The 18,397-nt window shown below is 42.9% G+C and overlaps 1 protein-coding gene and 1 pseudogene across 48 annotated transcripts in view; one reads left to right on the top strand and one right to left on the bottom strand.

Moving 5' to 3' along the window:
- Positions 1-18,397, bottom strand: part of LOC141419803 (uncharacterized) — a 632,676-nt gene that overhangs the window by 578,728 nt on the left and 35,551 nt on the right. For 9 of the 48 annotated variants that reach the window (XM_074063493.1, XM_074063494.1, XM_074063487.1 and 6 more), the window contains exons 9-11: positions 13,062-13,230; positions 8,069-8,243; positions 6,119-6,220 (exon numbers count right to left, since the gene is read on the bottom strand). In XM_074063493.1, the coding sequence (XP_073919594.1) occupies positions 8,174-8,243; positions 13,062-13,230 (239 nt within the window). In that variant the 3' untranslated portion in view covers positions 6,119-6,220; positions 8,069-8,173. Of the gene's footprint in view, positions 1-6,075; positions 6,221-8,068; positions 8,244-8,463; positions 8,591-10,277; positions 10,513-13,061; positions 13,231-18,397 lie in introns of those variants that run through there. The other 39 variants (XM_074063511.1, XM_074063515.1, XM_074063513.1 and 36 more) reach the window with 25 other exon arrangements.
- On the top strand, positions 3,600-5,381 carry LOC141419815 (heat shock transcription factor, Y-linked-like; annotated as a pseudogene).

Below are 18,397 nucleotides of genomic sequence, written 5' to 3'. Positions count from 1 at the left end.
CCAAGACTGAAGAACAAAGAAAGCATACAGAAAGAAAGCTGCAAAGGAAAAATGGCAGCTTGCATACAAACATAAATATGTAACAATCACCTCAAAGCTGTCAGCACAAACCCTAAAAGCTGGGAAATCATGAAATAGTATGTCGTGCTCTGAGAGAGAATTACGGCAAACTAAAGAATATTATATCCCGCAATGCTATCCTTCAATTTTGATGGAGAAACAAAAACCTTCCAGGAGAAAGGATAAGCTAAAGAAGTTCATGTACACAAACCTACACTGCAGAAGACAATTAGTGAGTGTTTCACACAGTCTCCACAAACACAAGAAACCAGGAAAGAATAAAATTCAAAAGGGATATTGGTGAACCCATGAGAGCCGGGAACGTATAAAGCATGTTCAACTCGGTAACACAAAATACAAACAGAAAAGGGAACCCATAAATCAATCCAAAACATACCGGGTCAACTGCTTTTTGATAATGGCACCCACAAGAGTTGATGAACCAGCTACCCAGAAGCCAGACCTCAAGAAGATCGCACCTCAGCCTTGTGCCTTACCCACCAATAAACCAGGCATGGTGGCAAACCCCTATAATCCCGACTACGTGGGAAGGTATAGGTAGGAGCATCGTGGTCTGACGCCAGCCCAAGGCAAAAACAGGAAACCCTACTTGAAAACTTGAAAAAACTAACACAAGTAATAATGGCTGGGAAGTTGGCTCTTAGTAGTAGCACCTGCCCAGCACGTGCAAGCCCTTAGTTCAAACCCCTCAAAAAAGAACCAATGAAGAATGTACAGTTCCAATAAATGTTCTTGGAAAAACCGGATTTCCACATGCCAAACCAATGAAAACAGACCCTACCCCAAACACAACAAAGAAAACAGAGTGGTTCAGGAGGCAGAGCCCTCGCTCCGCAAGCCTGAGTCTCTTGAGTTCAACCCCAGTAACTGCAAAAGACAAAACAAAACAAAACTAACCAGATACACCTAAAAGTAACGGTAACAGCCGAAAACCAAAAACACTACTAGAAGCAAACACAGGGGAAAATTTCCTTGACGCTGGCCTTGGCAATGTCTCTTGGGTATCATACCAAAAGTTCAGGCTGTAAAGCAAAAATAAACTTACTGCAACTACACCAGAACAAGTATCTGCACAGCAAAGGAAACAATCACCAATCAAAGGATGAGACAAGTGATGTGTACCCTCAGGACTACAGAAAATAAATCTGCTGTGCATTTGGGATTCATGATGACCAGATTTTTAGTTGACCTTGCTAAAAAAGAAACCAGCAACCGTGTGCTGATGCAACTACGTGCAATACTGGATGTTAGTATTATGCATCACAAAACCATCCACAATGTACCTCATATCATCCTTCAGACTGTATACCTTAACGACACACAATAAAGTTTATTGTCTTAAAGGCATCCAATTAAATACAGTAAGAATCTACACGTAGTTACTGCCTTGAAAACTATAAAATGCACATATAATATTGCACATATAATTATCAGAATCAATGCATAATCAATTACCAGTTGGATCTCAGCAGGAATAATCATCAGCATACTGGGTTCAAAGATCAGACCCTAGTGAAGCTGGTACAGAGGTGCAGAGGGTTAAGGAAAACAGGAAGGGATGGTGAGGGACTCAAGAGAACAGCAATACTGAGGAGCTCTCAACAACACCTAGGAAATACTTCTGAATCTGTGAGAACTGCATCTGTCCAGGAGGGACTATGCGCAAGGTTGAGTTCAAGGAGAGAGAAAATAGGCCTTGTTCCTCTTTCCCATTACCTTCTGATCTGCTAATGCTTCCCACTGGCCCATCTTAACTGCTCAGGGAGCCTGGATGATAAATTTAGAGATCAGACACACTCGGGCACAGTGAAAGCAGAGAAGGGATTAGGGCAGGAGGAAACAGCAAGGGAGAGCAACCAGAATACAACCTCAGAAGAAGACAGGAAACAAATGCTTAAACTACTCCTTACAGGTCACAGGAGCCTCACAATGTGGCCTGGGATTTGAATCTAGGACTTCTACCTCCAAGTACAGGTCCCAGCTGGACTCGATTCCTGTCTAGAATCTAAAGAACATTCTACTGTTCTCTGTCAAACATATCCCTCTCTATTGGACTTTTATTCTGCAAACTAATTCTGCTTTGTTTTAACTATAAACGATTTTGTCTTTCTTTCAGGGGATTTTTGTTATTGTCGTTGAGGTTGTCTGCAGGGGTAAGAGACTGAACTCAGGGCCTTGCACATAATACGCAAGCTCTCTACCATTAAGCTATAAACCCTAGGCCCAGTACCTGAAGTTTGGGGGTGGAGGCAGTACTGGAAATTGAAGTCAGAACCTCGCCCTTGCTAGGCAGGAGCTCTACCACTTGAGTCCTACCCCCAGCCCTTCAGGCTTTAGTTGTTTTTCACAGGGGGGTCTCAGGCTTTTGCCTGAGCCGGCCTGGACTGCAATCCTCCTACCTGTGGGGTAACAGGTGGATACCACCACGCCTGGTTTATCTGTCGAGGTGAGGCTCTTGCTAGCAACTTTGCCCAGGCAGGCCTCAAATCAGGTTCCGGCCAATCTCCAACTCCCAAACAGCGGGGATTACAGGCAAGAACCAACACGGCCAGCCCCTCAGCTCCCTAAAATTTTAAGGTAAAACTCACGTAATATAAAAATTACCCATTTTAAAGTGTGCGATTTAGTGGCATTTAGTATATTCACAATGATGCACAGTCATCACCACTCTGCAATTCTTAAATATCTCCATCACCCAGTTAAAAACCCCTACCCATTAAAATTTTGTTTTCTCCGACCCCGGAAGTCAGGAAACCACTGACCTGCTCTCTAGCTCTATGACCCACCATATTATGCAGCCTCTGCACAGATTGCAGTTTCAGACTGATGGTGTTTTTCCTTTCCTTCTTCTCTTTTGCAGGTACTGGGGACTTAAGTCAAGGCAAGTGCTCTATCACTTAAGCCACACACACACCGCCTCCCCCCGCTCACCCCAGCCCTTTTTGCTTTTAGTTTTTCAGACAGCATTTTGCACCTTTTCCTGGCACCAGCCTCAGGCATAGCCTCTGCTCTCCAGCAAAGCTGGGAGGAGAGGCCTGTGCACCACAGTAACAGAGCTTTTTAAATCATGCATTTCACTGTTTTTGTTTTGTTTCGTTTTCCTGGTATCGTTCAATAGTCTGACCCTGTGTTCCTCACCCCAGCCTACTAAGAGTGTATGCAAGGGAGAAAATAACTTACATTTGAGGGACTGAAAAGACTGGAGAGACTGACTGACTCATCAGAAAGATTCTGTGGGAAAGAGATACTGAAAATATCTTTCTTACACACCATGTTAAGTCACCAGTCTATATTTTACTTTAAGTGGATTGATTTCACAGTGGGAAGGAACTACTAGGCTGAATGTTAGACATTAATTGCTAGGAGACAGAAGTCATCTTATGATGTCATAGCTGCTCAGCTTGGGAACCATTATGATGGATTAGGTGAGTCTGTGCAGATCTACTGGCGCAGCATTTGTGAAGCTGCAGTGTTCAAAACCATGCAGATAAGCGTAGCTAAGGAAAAATTTACTTGAGATGGCACAGGTATCTTTAGAACCTCCAGATGGTTCTCCCAAGGATGAGTCCACTGGTTCAGAGACCCCCGTCACATCTTCATTGTGTGGTCACACATCCACTGAGGACTCAGATTTAAGGTCTATTATTGAGGAAAAGGCTTTTCAGGCTCTGTCTCAGGGTTCCCTGATAAAAAGACCACGTCTCACTTTTTGTGTCTCTGAACCAGATGACGACAATGACTTTCTTTCCCTGACTTTTCCCAAAAAACTTTGGAAAATAGTACACAGTGACAAATTTAAGTCTATTTGGTGGGATGAAGATGGCACTTCTATAGTGATTAACGAGGAACTCTTTAAGAAAGAAATTTTGGAAAGAAAGGCTCCTTTCAGAATATTTGAAACTGACATTATGAAAAGTTTTGTTCGACAGCTTAATCTTTATGGATTTAGTAAAATGCGGAAAAATTTTCAAAGATCTGCTTCTCTAGCCGACTTCCTGGCAGAAGAAAAAGAAGTCTCTACCTTAAACAAGGTATTCATTTACATTTCCTCACTTACTAATTATGTACTAATTATGTGATTTTATTTTGTACGTCAATTCATGTGTTATTACATGGAGTAACACCAAATTTGGAAAGTATATGATATTAATGTTAAAATCAACTTTTTCAAATTAATTTGCAAACTAAGGACACACTGAGCATTAAACATTTAGGGTTTTAAGAGATTTTGCTAGCAAATTTGACCCTAACCAGTGAACTCTGGATAAAGGGATTCAGTAACAGTTGTACTGACTGTACTACAAATATACAGCATGTATAGTCACTTGAAGAACGATCATATTTGAATGCCGGTTTCCCAGTAAGTACATACTAAGAGGTTCAAGTAGGTTAATGAGATTCACTGCATGGGCTGAAACTAAAATCTGTGATTTCATACAGTAGGCTTGTTACTGTCTCTTGGTTATAAAATGTCACTAAGTAACATTGTCCTTTGGTTTCAGTTACAGTTCTATCGTAACCCAAATTTTAAACGAGGCTGTCCCCAGCTTTTAGTAAGAATGAAACGAAGAGTTGGGATTAAAAATACTTCTCCAGTAACTGCTCCATTAGTTCCAGATCCCCACAAGAAGCACCTAAGAGCAGGGGGAAATGCGGATAACCATAATTCTGGTTTAGCTGATGAAGCTAGTAGAGAAAGTTTATTTTCAACCTCTACAAATTTCAGTGTGCCTCTGATAAAGAAGCCTTCTACCAGTCACAGAATTGCTAACACAACCGACCTAAGGACAAGTGACTTTTCTCCTCCATCAATTTCAGCTAAACCATCAGAACAAAGTGTCACAGATCAGCATCCAATTTTCAATCGTTCACCTCTTTTCATAGGCACTCACTGGGCAGCTATATACTCAGGCAAGTGCCCACATTGTGAATTTGAATTTCGTTACAACTTCTTCTTCTAAATACTACATCCTACCTAACTTAGAGAACATGTTTTCTGGACTAATGATGGTGCCTTCTACTTTCCCAATTAGATATCCTGACCTATCAACCAGTGAGGTTTCCGAGTCTAACCAGCTAACAGCAGGCAACCCACGGTACCCAGTGCTCACAATAACTGATACATCTGCTGCCTCACATTCAAATTCAACTGATAAATATGAAGATCAAACATCTTCATTACAGCAACATCTTCCTAACAACAGTCTAGCAAGCGAGTAGCAGATTTTGCAGGATGAATTTCGGCTGACAAATACGTAAAATGTGCCTGTAATTCTCTTATGTGAACAATAAAACTATATGTCCACCATTGTGGCTTCTCTTTCCTTATTTTTCAGAAAATTCAAGAGTAAGATGGTGTTTTATTTCAATGCAGACCACTGTACTATTCATCCTTTAACATATGATCTTCTTAGTCATTTGACAGGAAATGGGTCACACACCCGTCTAACTAAGTAGAGCTATTTTTTAAAATAAAGAAATAATGAGAGCAAAGAAAACTGCAGCGAGGAAAATTAGAGATATAAACTAGTCTGACAAGGGACTAAGGAGGGTATAAATCAGGAAGAGAATTTTAACAACTGGTAGTAACAAGGGCCAGTTTCTTTGGAATGAGGCATTCCAGCTGGTTTGTGCCTTTCAGTTCCTTTCACCAGAGATGACCTTTCATGTTTTCTAATGCACTCTTTTATCATATTGGTACCCTGCTCCATCCCAGGACAAAGTTAATTCCTTGTGCCTGCATTTAACACTGTTTAGGTTCTGAGCCAAGATCCTCACATGGCTAACAAATTCCGTCAAGATCTGGCATCTCTGTACTTTGCAGCTTGTCTATCTGTTCCACCACTGCTCATCTGGAGCTACATTCAGGCAAACTCCTTCTAGCACACCCATTCCCATCTTGTGACTTTTGTCTGTTTCCTCCCTGGGGTTAAACGCCCTCTCTCCTTTGCCCACTGTATTAGTTAGGACGTTGTGTCAGGACAACCACAGTACCTAAGAGAACAGCACTGAGAAGGAAGGGTTCATTTTGGCTCACACTTCCAGGGGATTCAGTCCATCACTGTGGCGCTGCTGTTTCTGGACCTGTGGTGAGGCACAGCATCATGGGAGCAGGGGCATGTGGCAGAGGCTTCTTCACCTAAAAGTGGACAGGAAGCAGAGGGTGAGAAAGAGGAACCCAGGACAAGATACAGCCGCCAAGGAGGTGAGCCTAGTGACCTCCTTCCTCCATCTAGACCCACCCTCCCTAAGTTTCTACCATCACCGAAAAGAGCGTCACCAGTGTACAACATAGAGGCCTGTTGAGAACGTTTCATATTCAAACGCTAACACCTACTTAAGTACTACTTTACCCTTCTCAAGACAGATACCACTTCTTCTAGGAGGTGTTTTTGGTCTACCGTGTTGGTTTCCTTGTCTGTCTTGGACACCCAGTACTGACCTAGGACAGGGCCTTCCACATTCACAAATCCCTTTTCAACGTTTACTGAATACTGACCTAAACCCCCTAAAATCTGCTCGCACTCCCCAAAATGACACACATCTCATGGCACTCAATTATTATTTTTTAATCTGTGCTCTTCCCCATGATCTTTCTTAAAACGCTAGGTCACAGTAGTGTTCAATAGAGGTGGAATGATTTTTAACTTACTGCAACTAACATAACACCTGTTTACCACTTTAAGCAACAACTACCAGGGTCTCTTTACTAGTTGTCAGTTGATTTGCAAATGATGTACACAGTAAAACTTCTAGCAGTACCACCAGAGTCTTTATACCAGCTCACTGATATGTACTGATTATTCCTGTGCTTCTTCCAAAATAAAATGTCTTTTCCATTTTCTGATGTGGCTGGCAAACCCTTTCCCTGAGAGAACCTGCTCTCTACTTACCAGTCCTTTACCTAGAGCACAGCTATAAAGCTTTGTGGATACCACCTGTACAACTTTTAAGCAGCAGCACTGAAGGCCCGGTGGAGTGGCTCAAGCAGTAAAGAGCGCCTACCTAGCAAGCTTGAGGCCCCAAATTCAAACCCCAGTGCTGCCAAAAAGGAAAAAAAAAAATATTTGCTGACAAAAGCAGCATCTATAGCAAAGACTGTACAACACTTCCAGTGTTATGAACCAAATCCCTAACAAGATTCATTCACTCAGCCATCTGGGATGGCTGGGGTTGGAACAGGGTATGCTTTTGGACTCCCAAAACACCTATTGCTACCATCCTTCCAAAATACATGTGTTCAAACTATACCCACGTAAGGAAAGAGTTGGAATCAGTGATCTACAGAAGGAATCCTCCTGTAGATGTCCTGACATCTCATGACACAAGACATTTTCTGCCAACATGACACTAATGTATTATCTCTAGCTCTCAGAACCTTATTTAACTTGGCTCAATAAACATTATTAAATGTTGTCATAAATGAGTGTTTCAAAGTTGAAGCTTAGTCATGAAAAACAGGTGTTATGCTATGACAGAGCAACCATTCAGCACATGTGAGGTCCTGGCTTCAATATAAGAGAACGGAAAAGAAAAGGAAAAAGGGGAACTGAACAGATTAGGTTGAACAAATAGTGAACAGTGTGACAAGAAAAAAAAATGATGCAAGCGTCAAATTAGATTAAGAATGTGGGATAAAATACTGTAAGGTTACGAGTAAAGTAAATGAAAAAGAATAAAGTTGGCCAACTCGACTGGGCTGAGAGACGTCTACGAGATTAGTAAAACACACTTCTGAGTGTGCCTGTGGGGAGTTTCCAGAGATGGGGCAGTAAAGGGGTGGGTGGGGGAGGTGGTGGGTGGAGAGTGAACACTCCCTGAATATACCCAGCACCAGCCAACAGGTTTCTGAGAACATGCCTTTGAAGCGTGCATCCTGTCCCAGCCCCCTTGCCCTCTGGTACTCTCTCTCTGCTTCCTAGCCACAGGAGGCACGAAGCTTGGCTCTGCCCTGATCTCCCCCCACCCTCCATACTTTCAGCCTCACCTCAGACATGCAACAATGGGGCCAGGTGACCATGGGCCAAAATCTCTGAAGCCATGAGCCAAAATAAATCTTTCCTCCTGTAAATTGTTTCTGTCAGGTACTTTGTCATAGGAGAGTCTCAATAACACACTGGGCTTGGTGGTGTCCCAACCTGGTCTGCACAGCAAGACGTTCTCTAAAAAAACATGTAATATACATAAATGACTTATATATGTTGTTATCTATGTATCTGTGGTATACACAGTACACATATTTATATATAAATACGTGTGTGTGTGTGTGTGTGTGTGTGTATAGTATGTGTATGTATATACCTATGCCTGTACGTGTCTCATAAGACTCTGAAAGGTCGAGTGAACAAGTAAACCAATGAGGGAACCTAAGACCCAACTCACAATGAAGTAGGTGAGTGAATTCCCTGGGTTTTCTTTTTTGCCTCATGGAACACAGGGTGTGCTCCTTAAAAAGCTGATAATCCCAAAATGGAGCTGGATTGGATGGCGTACACCTGTAATCCAAGCACTGGAGAAGGAAGAAGCAGGAGGTTCAGGAGTCTGAAGTCAGCCTGGGATCACACTATGAGTTGGAGGCCAGCCTGTGAAATGCAGGGAAAACCCTATCTCAAAAAAAAAAGAAACAAAACAAAAAGGCTGGAAGAGGTGCCTTGTCCCTGTAATCCCAGCTACTGTAGAGGCACAGATTGAAGGATGCCAGTGTGAAGTCAGAGTGGGCAAAGTTAGCAAGACCCTATCTCAAAAAACAAAGTAAAAGCAAAAGGGCTGGGGCACAGTTCAAGCAGTAGAGGGCTTGCCTACCAAGTCCTGGGTTTGATCCCCAGTACTGTGAAAATAAATAAATGACATGTATGTCAGGAAGGAAAAACAAAACTGAATCTACTTGCAGATAACATAATTGCCTACTTACAAAATCTCAAACAGTCTCAAGAAACTCAACAAATGAGTCAGCTCAACAAGGTCACAGGATCAACAGACAAATACACAAATCAGTTATACTTCCACAAACAATGTAAAAACTGCAATTAAAAATAAAAATATAATACCACTGAGTGATTTTTGGCCAAGATTCAAAACCAACCCCAATGGAGGAAAGACGGTCTTCTGACAAATGGAGAGCCACCGGCAAAAAAGAAAAAGGAACCTCAATGTAAACCTCACGCCTTAGAAAACAATCAAGTCAAATGAAACACGAAACCGGTGTGACGGAGTACACCCGAAATCCCAGGGAGACAAAGGCAGAAGGATCAAGAGTTTGAGGTGTGTCCAGGCGAAACTGGCAGAGACCCTTTCTCAAAAACAAAACACAAACAAAAGAGCTGGAGGTGTGACTCGAGTAGCAGAACATTCACCTGGCATGCAGGACGCCTTACATTCAATCCCCAGTACTGGGGAGGGGCCAAAGGAATACTTCTTTAAGCCAGAACATGAGTTTCAACACAAAAAATGAAGATAATGATATAAAAGTGAAAATGATGAAATATTCTTATATTTACTTACCTTTAAAGCAATCACTGCCAATTAACATTATACAAATGAAGCAAGAAACACTAGTTTCTTATTTTTTTTCCTTATGCAGTAAGGCGAATAAAAGGTGTTAACATTGAAGACACCTATTACATAAACGACAGACTGTGTCACATGAATACACACACCTGAGCCTCAACAGAAATCGCTTCTGGAACATACCTATTTCTCTTATTAATCGCTACAAATCTAGTAATATGCATACACTGTCTGGTGGCTGTTCTCATAAATCTCAGACATGAACTATTTGCTGAACTCCTGTAATCTTCTGACTTGATTCTGACATTAAATTACACGTAAGTACGTTTATATGACAAAAACATCAGGAGAATTCTAAAGACATGGAAGTTCTGTCATCACCTTTGCTTTACTCCAAAGATAGACTGGGAAGGTAGTTCCAACACTGCTGCATAATTGCACATTAAACCGATTAGAAGGCTACTTAAGCTACACAGCTCACTTTATCAAAGTGCAGGAAATTTTGAACCCTGTTGTTTGTTCTACTAAGACTTTCATTCTCATTCTCTCTCGCGCTGTGTGTGTGTGTGTGCGTGTGTGTGTGTTTGTGAGAGAGAGAGAGAGAGAGAGAGAGAGACAGAGAGAGACCGTGCGTGCTAGAGCTGGGGGGACAGAGAGAGAGAGAGAGAGATACTGGGATTTGAACTCACGGCTTCCCACTTGCAAAGCAGGCTCTCTACCACTTGAGTAACACCTCTGGTCAATTTTGCTGTTTTATTTTGGAGATGGGCTCTGGAGAACTGTTTGCCAAGGCTGGCCTCAAACCTCAATTCTCCCAATCTCAGCTTCCCAAGTAGGTAGGATTACAGCCGTGAGCCACTGACACCCAGCCAGAGTATTTCATGGTCAAGGATTCCTGGTGAAGCTTAAGAAAGGTACAACAGACTGTTGAAAAAAAAAAAAAAAAAAAACTTGTCTTTCCATGTAAGTTAATTGTCTAACACTATTCTACACTGTCTTTGCCATACAATCATTCCAAAGTTAACTATAAAATTTGGCATTAAAAATTCCAAGTCTGTTTTGCTTTGTTTCTGGAGACAGGGTTTCACTATGTAGCCTAGGGTGACCTCCAACTTTTGATCCTTCTGCCTCAGCCTCCCCTAAGTGCTGGTATTCCAGGCATGTGCCACCACACCCAGCCCAAGTCTCCCTTATGAATGGACATACTTGGCATTAAGTAGAGGACAAATGTCACATGTGGCTACTCATCACACCTCATGATGCACACATGTGCACATCATATACAATCTCTGTACAAATTGCAATAGCATGCATGAGTCCTACTATCCTACCTAAATAGCAATCCAATCCTAAATATCAATCCTCCACTGCTATTTGGACAGAGTCATGTTACGTAAGTCCAGGCATTCCGACCCTTCATGTGTGAATTCAAACTATGGAAGTGTTGTGAGAAACACACTGTCTTAAGGGCTCTTGCTGCTTCACAGGGATGGTGAGAGGGACACCAGACTCTACATCTGTTTTGTGGCTTTGGCATCACTCCAGGCATGTGAGCATTCAGATTACTTCTCAAGTCTCCAACAATGTTGTACAAGTTACCCAACTTCATTTTCTTTTAAAAACGTTGCTCCAGTTGTGACTAACGTGCATATACCTACGTGATCATGACTCTAAGGACACAAGGAACAATATAAACCCAGTAAGCTCCTACGTGCCCACTGCCAGTCATAAGACACCCTCAGTCCCTCCCTCCATGTATGACTCCATGAGACAAGTTTTTTGTTTTCAGTGGGGCATGAGATTTACTCGGGGCAAATGCACACAACTTCAAGTGTACCTAGTGATAATTTTTTTAAACATACTCTCTGACTGAGCCACATCCCCAAAGTCTTTACCCCAAGCGTTACTCAACCCTACCCCAAGACAAGTGCTCTGTATTCTGCCGCTGGCCATCAAGACAAGTTTGCATGTTCTGTGGTACCCCTTAGTAATGCGGACTTCTCTGGGGGTTAGCTTCCTTGCTCTAAAACACTTCAGGGATTCATTCATGTGGCTCGGTATTTAGTAGCACTTTCATCTTTTTTGCTGTCACTTCCTTTCTGCTGCCTCTTCTGATTTTCCTGTGTATCGTGAGAGCTACCTGACAGCATTCAGAACGTAGCCACGTGTATAATTATGTTATCTGTGCACATAACCTCTTCATGAATACTCTTGTGCACTGGTTATCTGGTTTGTTCTTCTCCTGTAGATGTCAGGAGCTATTTATTGATGACCAATTTCTAGGAGTTTCAAGTATTTATGTGAACGTACAGCCCCTTAAAGCATGGCCTCAAGACCCTTTCCAGTGATAGATGAAGTCAAAAGTACTTCCATAATACCAAGATGCTATCTGCCCTTTTCCCCATGCTGGTATTTGCACCAACGCTACAAAAACACTTAAGTTGTGAGATTCCTGGCTTCATACAAAGCACGGGTGAAGACAGCAGCACCAAACTGTACTTACGGTCATCTGGAATCTTCACTACCGTACACCCTCTTAAATGGTAAGTAAGTCGTTAGATTAAAACCAAGCATTTCACTTAATGTTCCTGACACACAGGGAGAGCACCACGGAAAGACTGGAAGAACAATGCCACAAGCCAAGGCACCACCGGTGCTAAGAGAAAGGCTTACAACAGATCCTTCCCTACACATTCAGAGGGAAAGCATGGACCTGCCAACTCTTCATTTTAGACTTCTGATCTTCAGAACTGTGAGATAACGAGCATATTTTTAACCTTTTAAGAAAAATTTTTGTAGTCTCTGTTTCTGACAGCCTTGGCAAACTAACACAAACATGACTTTGAAGCACACTGCTGGCCAACTTCTCATTCTGCTGACCCCCAGCTCAGATGTCACCCCCCACTCAGCCTTCAAGACTACCTTATCCAAAGGGGATCCCTTTGCTCTCTACCCCTATGCTGCTTTTTGTTTTGGGTTTGTTTGGTTGGTTGGTTTGGGTCTGAACTCAGGCCTTGGGCTTGCTAGGCAGGCACTCTACCACTTGAGCCACTCCGCCACCCCAACCCAACACTGTTTGACTTCTGCATAGACTTGCCACTGACACAGCCTGGCTTGCTTTAGTTGAGCTTTAATTATTTGTTATCCACAGCAAAGCTTGTACCATGTGAAGCCAGTGTCTCCATCTTTTCTGTCAGTGCTTGTCACTAGTAGTACTAAAATACATCTGTTGCAAGAACCAGACAGTCACATTTAATTTGGGCATGCATTACTCGTGTGTGTGTTCAGAAGCTTCCAGACACTCCTGGACTACCTTATTTGCTTCCTGCATCTCTTCTTCCAAGCCTCCCCTTTCTTTTCTTTCTTACCCTTGGAGGGCCTTCAGAAAGTACCTGGATTTGCTGCATGCACACAGACATGGCTCTTGCTGTGCATGACTTGCATGGGTGACAACATGGCCTGTTTGTGCTCACCTGCTAGTGAGATACAGGGAGACTGAGAGGAAATGATAAGCAACTCCCGGAAACACTTCATGTTGTCTCTGAGTTGTGGAAAACAGGGAGAATGAGATGAAATGATAAGCAACTTCAGGCAACACTTCGGATAAACATTCCTGAGACAGAATCCTCAAACAGGAGTTGACTGTGGGAACAAGGAAAAAGATTCACACAGTTGTTGATCTATTTGCTGTCCAATTAAATATTTTTATTTATGTGTAATTTACTGATTAGAAACAGGGTTTAAAGGGGAACGATTGGTTCAAGGTGACAGCGGAATGGAGAATGACCCCAGATTCTCAGACCTGAGTGTCTCTCTCTCTCTCTCTCTCTCCCCATGCCCCGCCACCCCCCCACACACACAGCCTAGAGGGAAAAGAGAGTGAGAGCTATACTGCCTTGAAAACTCAGCACACCCCATGTTTACAGTGGCACTCCCTATTCACAATACCCAAGGTGTGGAATCAACCTAGTTCCCCATCAACTGGTGAATGAATAAAGAAAACGTGGCACATAGACACAATGGAGTATTATTCAGACATAAGGAAGAGTGAAGGGACCAGACACAGTGGCTCACGCCTACTACTACTACTAGTAGCAATCCCAGCTACTTGGGAGAAAGAGATCAGGAGGAGCCTGGCTTAAGGCCAGCCTGGGCAAAGAGGTAGCAAGACCCCCACCTCAACACACACCTATACTCTCAGCTATGCAGGAGGTTGCAGGTAGGAGGATACTAGTCTGAGGATACTGGTTCCAGGCAAAAAGTTAAAAGAACTTACCTGAAAAAGAACTAAAGCAAAAATAAATTAAAAAGTCAGGGGAGACACTGGGATGTGCCTTAAGTTACAGATCTCCTGACTAGCAAGTTCAAGGCTCTGAACTTGAGTACTCCAGTGCTCCCTCTCTTTCTCTCTCTCTCTGTTTCTCCTTCCCTCTCTCCCTCTTTTTCGGTTTCCCTTCCTCTTTCCCACCCTCAGTCTGTCTCTCTCCATCTCTCCTTCCCTCCCTCTCCTCGCTCTTCCTCCCACATATCCCTCCCCCTCCTCTCCTCTCCTCTGCTTCCTCCCCCTGTCCTTCTCTCCCTCCTTCTCTGGCTCATCCTTCCTGCTCCTCTCTCCTTCACCCTCCATCTCACCTTCCCTCCCCCTTCCCCTCTTGTCTCTATTCTTCCCTCCCACCTTCTATCTCCCTCCCTCTCTACCTCTCCCTTTCCATCTCTCCTCTGGCCCCCTCATTTTCCCCCTCCCTCCTTCCTCCTCTCTCCATCACTCTCTCTCATCTTACTCCTTGTCTGTCCCTCTCCTTCCATCCCTCCCTCTCCCTGTCCCCTTTCCCACATCTGTCTCCTTCCTTCCATCCCTCCCTCTCCCTGTCCCCTTTCCCACATCTGACTCAATCCTTCCCTCTCCCCCTCCCTTTCCCCTCCCTCTTTCCCTTCCTCTCTCCCCCCCTTTCTCGCCATCTGTATCCATCCCTCCCTCCCAACTTCTCACCTTCTCCCTCTCTCTCAATTCCTCTCCTTTCCTCCCCCTCCCCACTCTGTATTTCCCCCCTCTTCTCTACCTCCCTCCCTCTCTGTTACAGAGGCACTGAGCAAAAGCAGTAGGAAACCCCCATGGTGGCCGACAAACTCCAGTATTGCTAATAAATAAACAAATAAATAAATGTAAAATTATATTGTTTGCAGGAGAAATGATGGAGCTAGAACTCATCACCTGAATTGAAATAAACCAGACTGCGAATGATAAATACCACGTATTTTCTCTCATAAGCCAGGCTTGTCCTGAAGTATATTTTGTTGCTGGGCAGCCTCCTCTGTCTGTCTTCCTTCTCTCCCTCCCTCTTCTCCCCTCTCTCCCTTGTCTCTCTCTGCCTCTTGTCTTCCCTGCTGGGATGAGTTCCTGTCTTAAACTGCTCTCACCAACACCGCCTAAGCACTCTGTTGAGGCATCCCAACCCCGACGTGCACACTGTGCATGCTGGCTTACTGTGAGAAATTCCTGAGATGCATCTGCTGCTCACCAAACTCTCCAGCCCTCTGAAAGTGTACAAAAAAGCAGTCAAATCGAAGCAGTTTGTACCACCTGGGGGAAGCAATGGAGGCTACGGTTGATGCTGAGTGCCTAGCCTCATCTCATAGCTAGCTTCCCTAATCTTAGCAGAGCACAGAGCCACCATCTGGTATTTTCTCCTTGCATCCACAGCTGGATCCACCCAGACTCTCAGGTGGCTGCTTGCTACACCTGTACACGGGAGTGTTCTTTGGGGTTTGGAATGCAAAAAAAGCAGAATCTTCTGCTTTCCCCATCCAAAACGTTTGACAAAGACACCTCCTGCAATGACTTCCCCCCACTTCACCAGCAACCAAGCTGGGAAGTGTTAGCGAACCTTGCACTAGCACTGGCTTGCTCCGAGATGCGAAGACATCCCATCTTAAGCCTTATGTTTTTAAACTCTGAGGACTTTTCCTGATGCTTGCTTTTTCCTTTCTTTGTGGCCCCACTTGGGGGATTTTCCCTCTTTCCTACTACTTTGCTCAGTGCTCTTGCAACAGGTACTTACAAGCTACTTTTGCTATTGCAACAGGTACTTACAAGCTACTTTTGCTATTGGCGGGGAGAGGGGGGAGAATGACTCCTTTCCTGGGGTCCATAAACTAACTAAAAGCAGGAGAAAAGCTTGACATCCCTACCTCCATTTTTGTATCTGCCTTTGCTTTGAGACATTCATCTTGCAGCCACCTTAGAATCCAGAAAGGACAGCAACTTTACAAGAAGAGATGGAAGAAACTGACCCCTAGGAAAGGAAGAGACCACCTGCCAGGCAACAATGACTTGCTTATCCTGACCACACTGCTCCCCTCAAGTCACGACAGCAATAGCAACTTCTCCAGAACCCTCCCAAAAAAGATGACCAGGTCACCCCTTGTGACTGCGACTGTTTAACTATGCATGCCACATACCCCCTGCTCTAATGTTTTTTCTATTTGAACCAAAAGTTCATGTCTGTACCAGGAAAATGGGCTGAAGGGTCCCCTGCCACGTGATAAACCTCCTTTCTCTGACCTTCACCATTACTTGTCTCCTCTACTTGGTGTACTGCAGCAACTGGCTGGACCTGACACGTGGAACCTCTGGAGCTTGGGCCAGTGGTCTAAAACCCCAGTTTCACTGTTTTTTAAGGTTCGTTATTTCTTTTACAAATCTAAAGCTCCATAGTTCTGGTTTCCATATGGTTTCTGTCTACCGTTTACTGTTTCCCTCCCTTGCTTTTCTAGGTCACCCAACACTCAGAGTCACAAACCTGGTGACTTTGTTTCAGATTAGACTAGCACAGGAAAGCACTGGGTGTCTCTTATCCACCATATTAACAACTGCCCTACAAGTATTTAATATATCTCAGTAAGTACAAAGCTAATCACTACAACAAAATACAAAACCCTCCCAAAACCAAAAGAAATTCTGTATATAAAGTAAGGTGAAAATGTGAACGTCTAGAGAAAAAACATAGCAGACACTACATTATACTTGCAACTGTAAAAGATTTTCACAATACGGAAAAGGAAATTATTAGTTAAGTACAAATGGGATTAACCTACCTATTACAAGAATGCAATTTCCAACATGGCTCACAATGCAAGTCCTAAATGTATCATTTTTCTATGAGGCACATCTGAAATCAAATTACTTAGCAGAGGCAAAAGGATAAAATTGGGAATAGGAATACTAGACTAAACGAGAAAAACAACAGCAATGACATGAGGTCAAGCAGAATTCAAGTCCCCTGAAAGCATTACAACAGATTTTTTTAAAAAGGTGGTTTGTTTGTTTGTTTTTAAAAAAACATGAAAGGCCACAACGCACAGTACTACTCTGACATGTATTAATACTTAGGCGAGAAATAATGTAGCAACATTTTTGTGAAGAAAAATTATGGAATATTCAGGAAGACACATAAACATACAATTTAAAACATTAATGCACTATTTTCATTGCAGACGGACTGAAGGGTAAAACTCAATCAATCTTTCAGGTTAAAGGGGCATGACAACATGGCCAGGCATGGTGTTAAACAACTGGAATCCCAGCTATGTGGGAAGTAGAAAATGGGAAGATTGAAATTCAAGGCCAGCCCAGCCGAAAAAGTTGGCAAGACCCTATATCAAAACACAAGCTAGTGCTGGGGAAAGTGACTGTTTACAGACAGAAGACTGAAACCAGACCATCTCTCACCCTGAATGAAAATCAACTCTAAATGCACAAAAGATCTCAACACTAAGACCTACAACCCTGAAACGACTACAGGAAGACTCTGGAAGATTCATATATTTGTTTTCTGACTAGGACTTCAATTGCCCAGGAAATGAGAGCAAGAATTGTCTAATGGAACTGCATCAAGTTAAAACTTTGCTGCACTTCAAAAAAAAAGAGGTACACCACAGAGTGGGAGAAAATCTTCACCAGCTATTCAACACATAAGGGATTAATACCCAGAATATATAAAGAGCTAAAAACACCAAGTAGCAAAAGAACAAATAATCCAACTTAAAAATGGGCAAATGAAACTATAGACAGCCCTCAGACGAAATTCAAATGGCTAATAAATACAGAAAGGCATGTTCATCATCCTTACTCATAAAGGAACATGCAACTCAAAACTGCACAAAGACTCCATCTGGCCCCAGCCAGATTGGCAATCATTAAGAAAAAGGCATGGCAGTGTCTCAAAATGCTAAAAAACAGCCTTACCTTATGACTCCACCATACCACTCTTGGGCATGTATCCAAAGGAGTGTAAATCACTATACAAGAGAGATACACGTTTATTGCAGCTCCCTTACAATAGCCAAAATGATGGATTCTCTGCTGAATTCTATCAGACCTTTAAAGAAGAACTGATACCAACCCTCCTTAAACTGTTCCATGAAATAGAAAGGGAGGGAAATCTGCCTAACACATCTTATGAAGCCAGTATTACACTTATCCCAAAACCAGGCAAAGACACCTCCAAAAAGGAGAACTATAGGCCAATCTCCTTAGTGAACACTGACGCAAAAATCCTCAACAAAATAATGGCAAACCAAATTCAACAACACATCAAAAAGATTATTCATCACGACCAAGTAGGCTTCATCCCAGGAAGGCAGGGGTAGTTCAACATACGAAAATCAATAAATGTAATAAGCCACATTAACAGAAGCAAAGATAAAAACCACTTGATCATCTCAATAGATGCAGAAAAAGCCTTTGATAAGATCCAACACCATTTCATGCTAAAAGCTCTAAGAAAACGAGGACCAGAAGGGAAGTACC

Source organism: Castor canadensis, chromosome X (genome assembly GCF_047511655.1).
Source record: "Castor canadensis chromosome X, mCasCan1.hap1v2, whole genome shotgun sequence".
Lineage (NCBI taxonomy): Eukaryota > Metazoa > Chordata > Mammalia > Rodentia > Castoridae > Castor > Castor canadensis.
The sequence above is the reverse complement of the archived record's forward strand: the minus strand, read 5'-3'. Positions and strand labels throughout refer to the sequence as shown.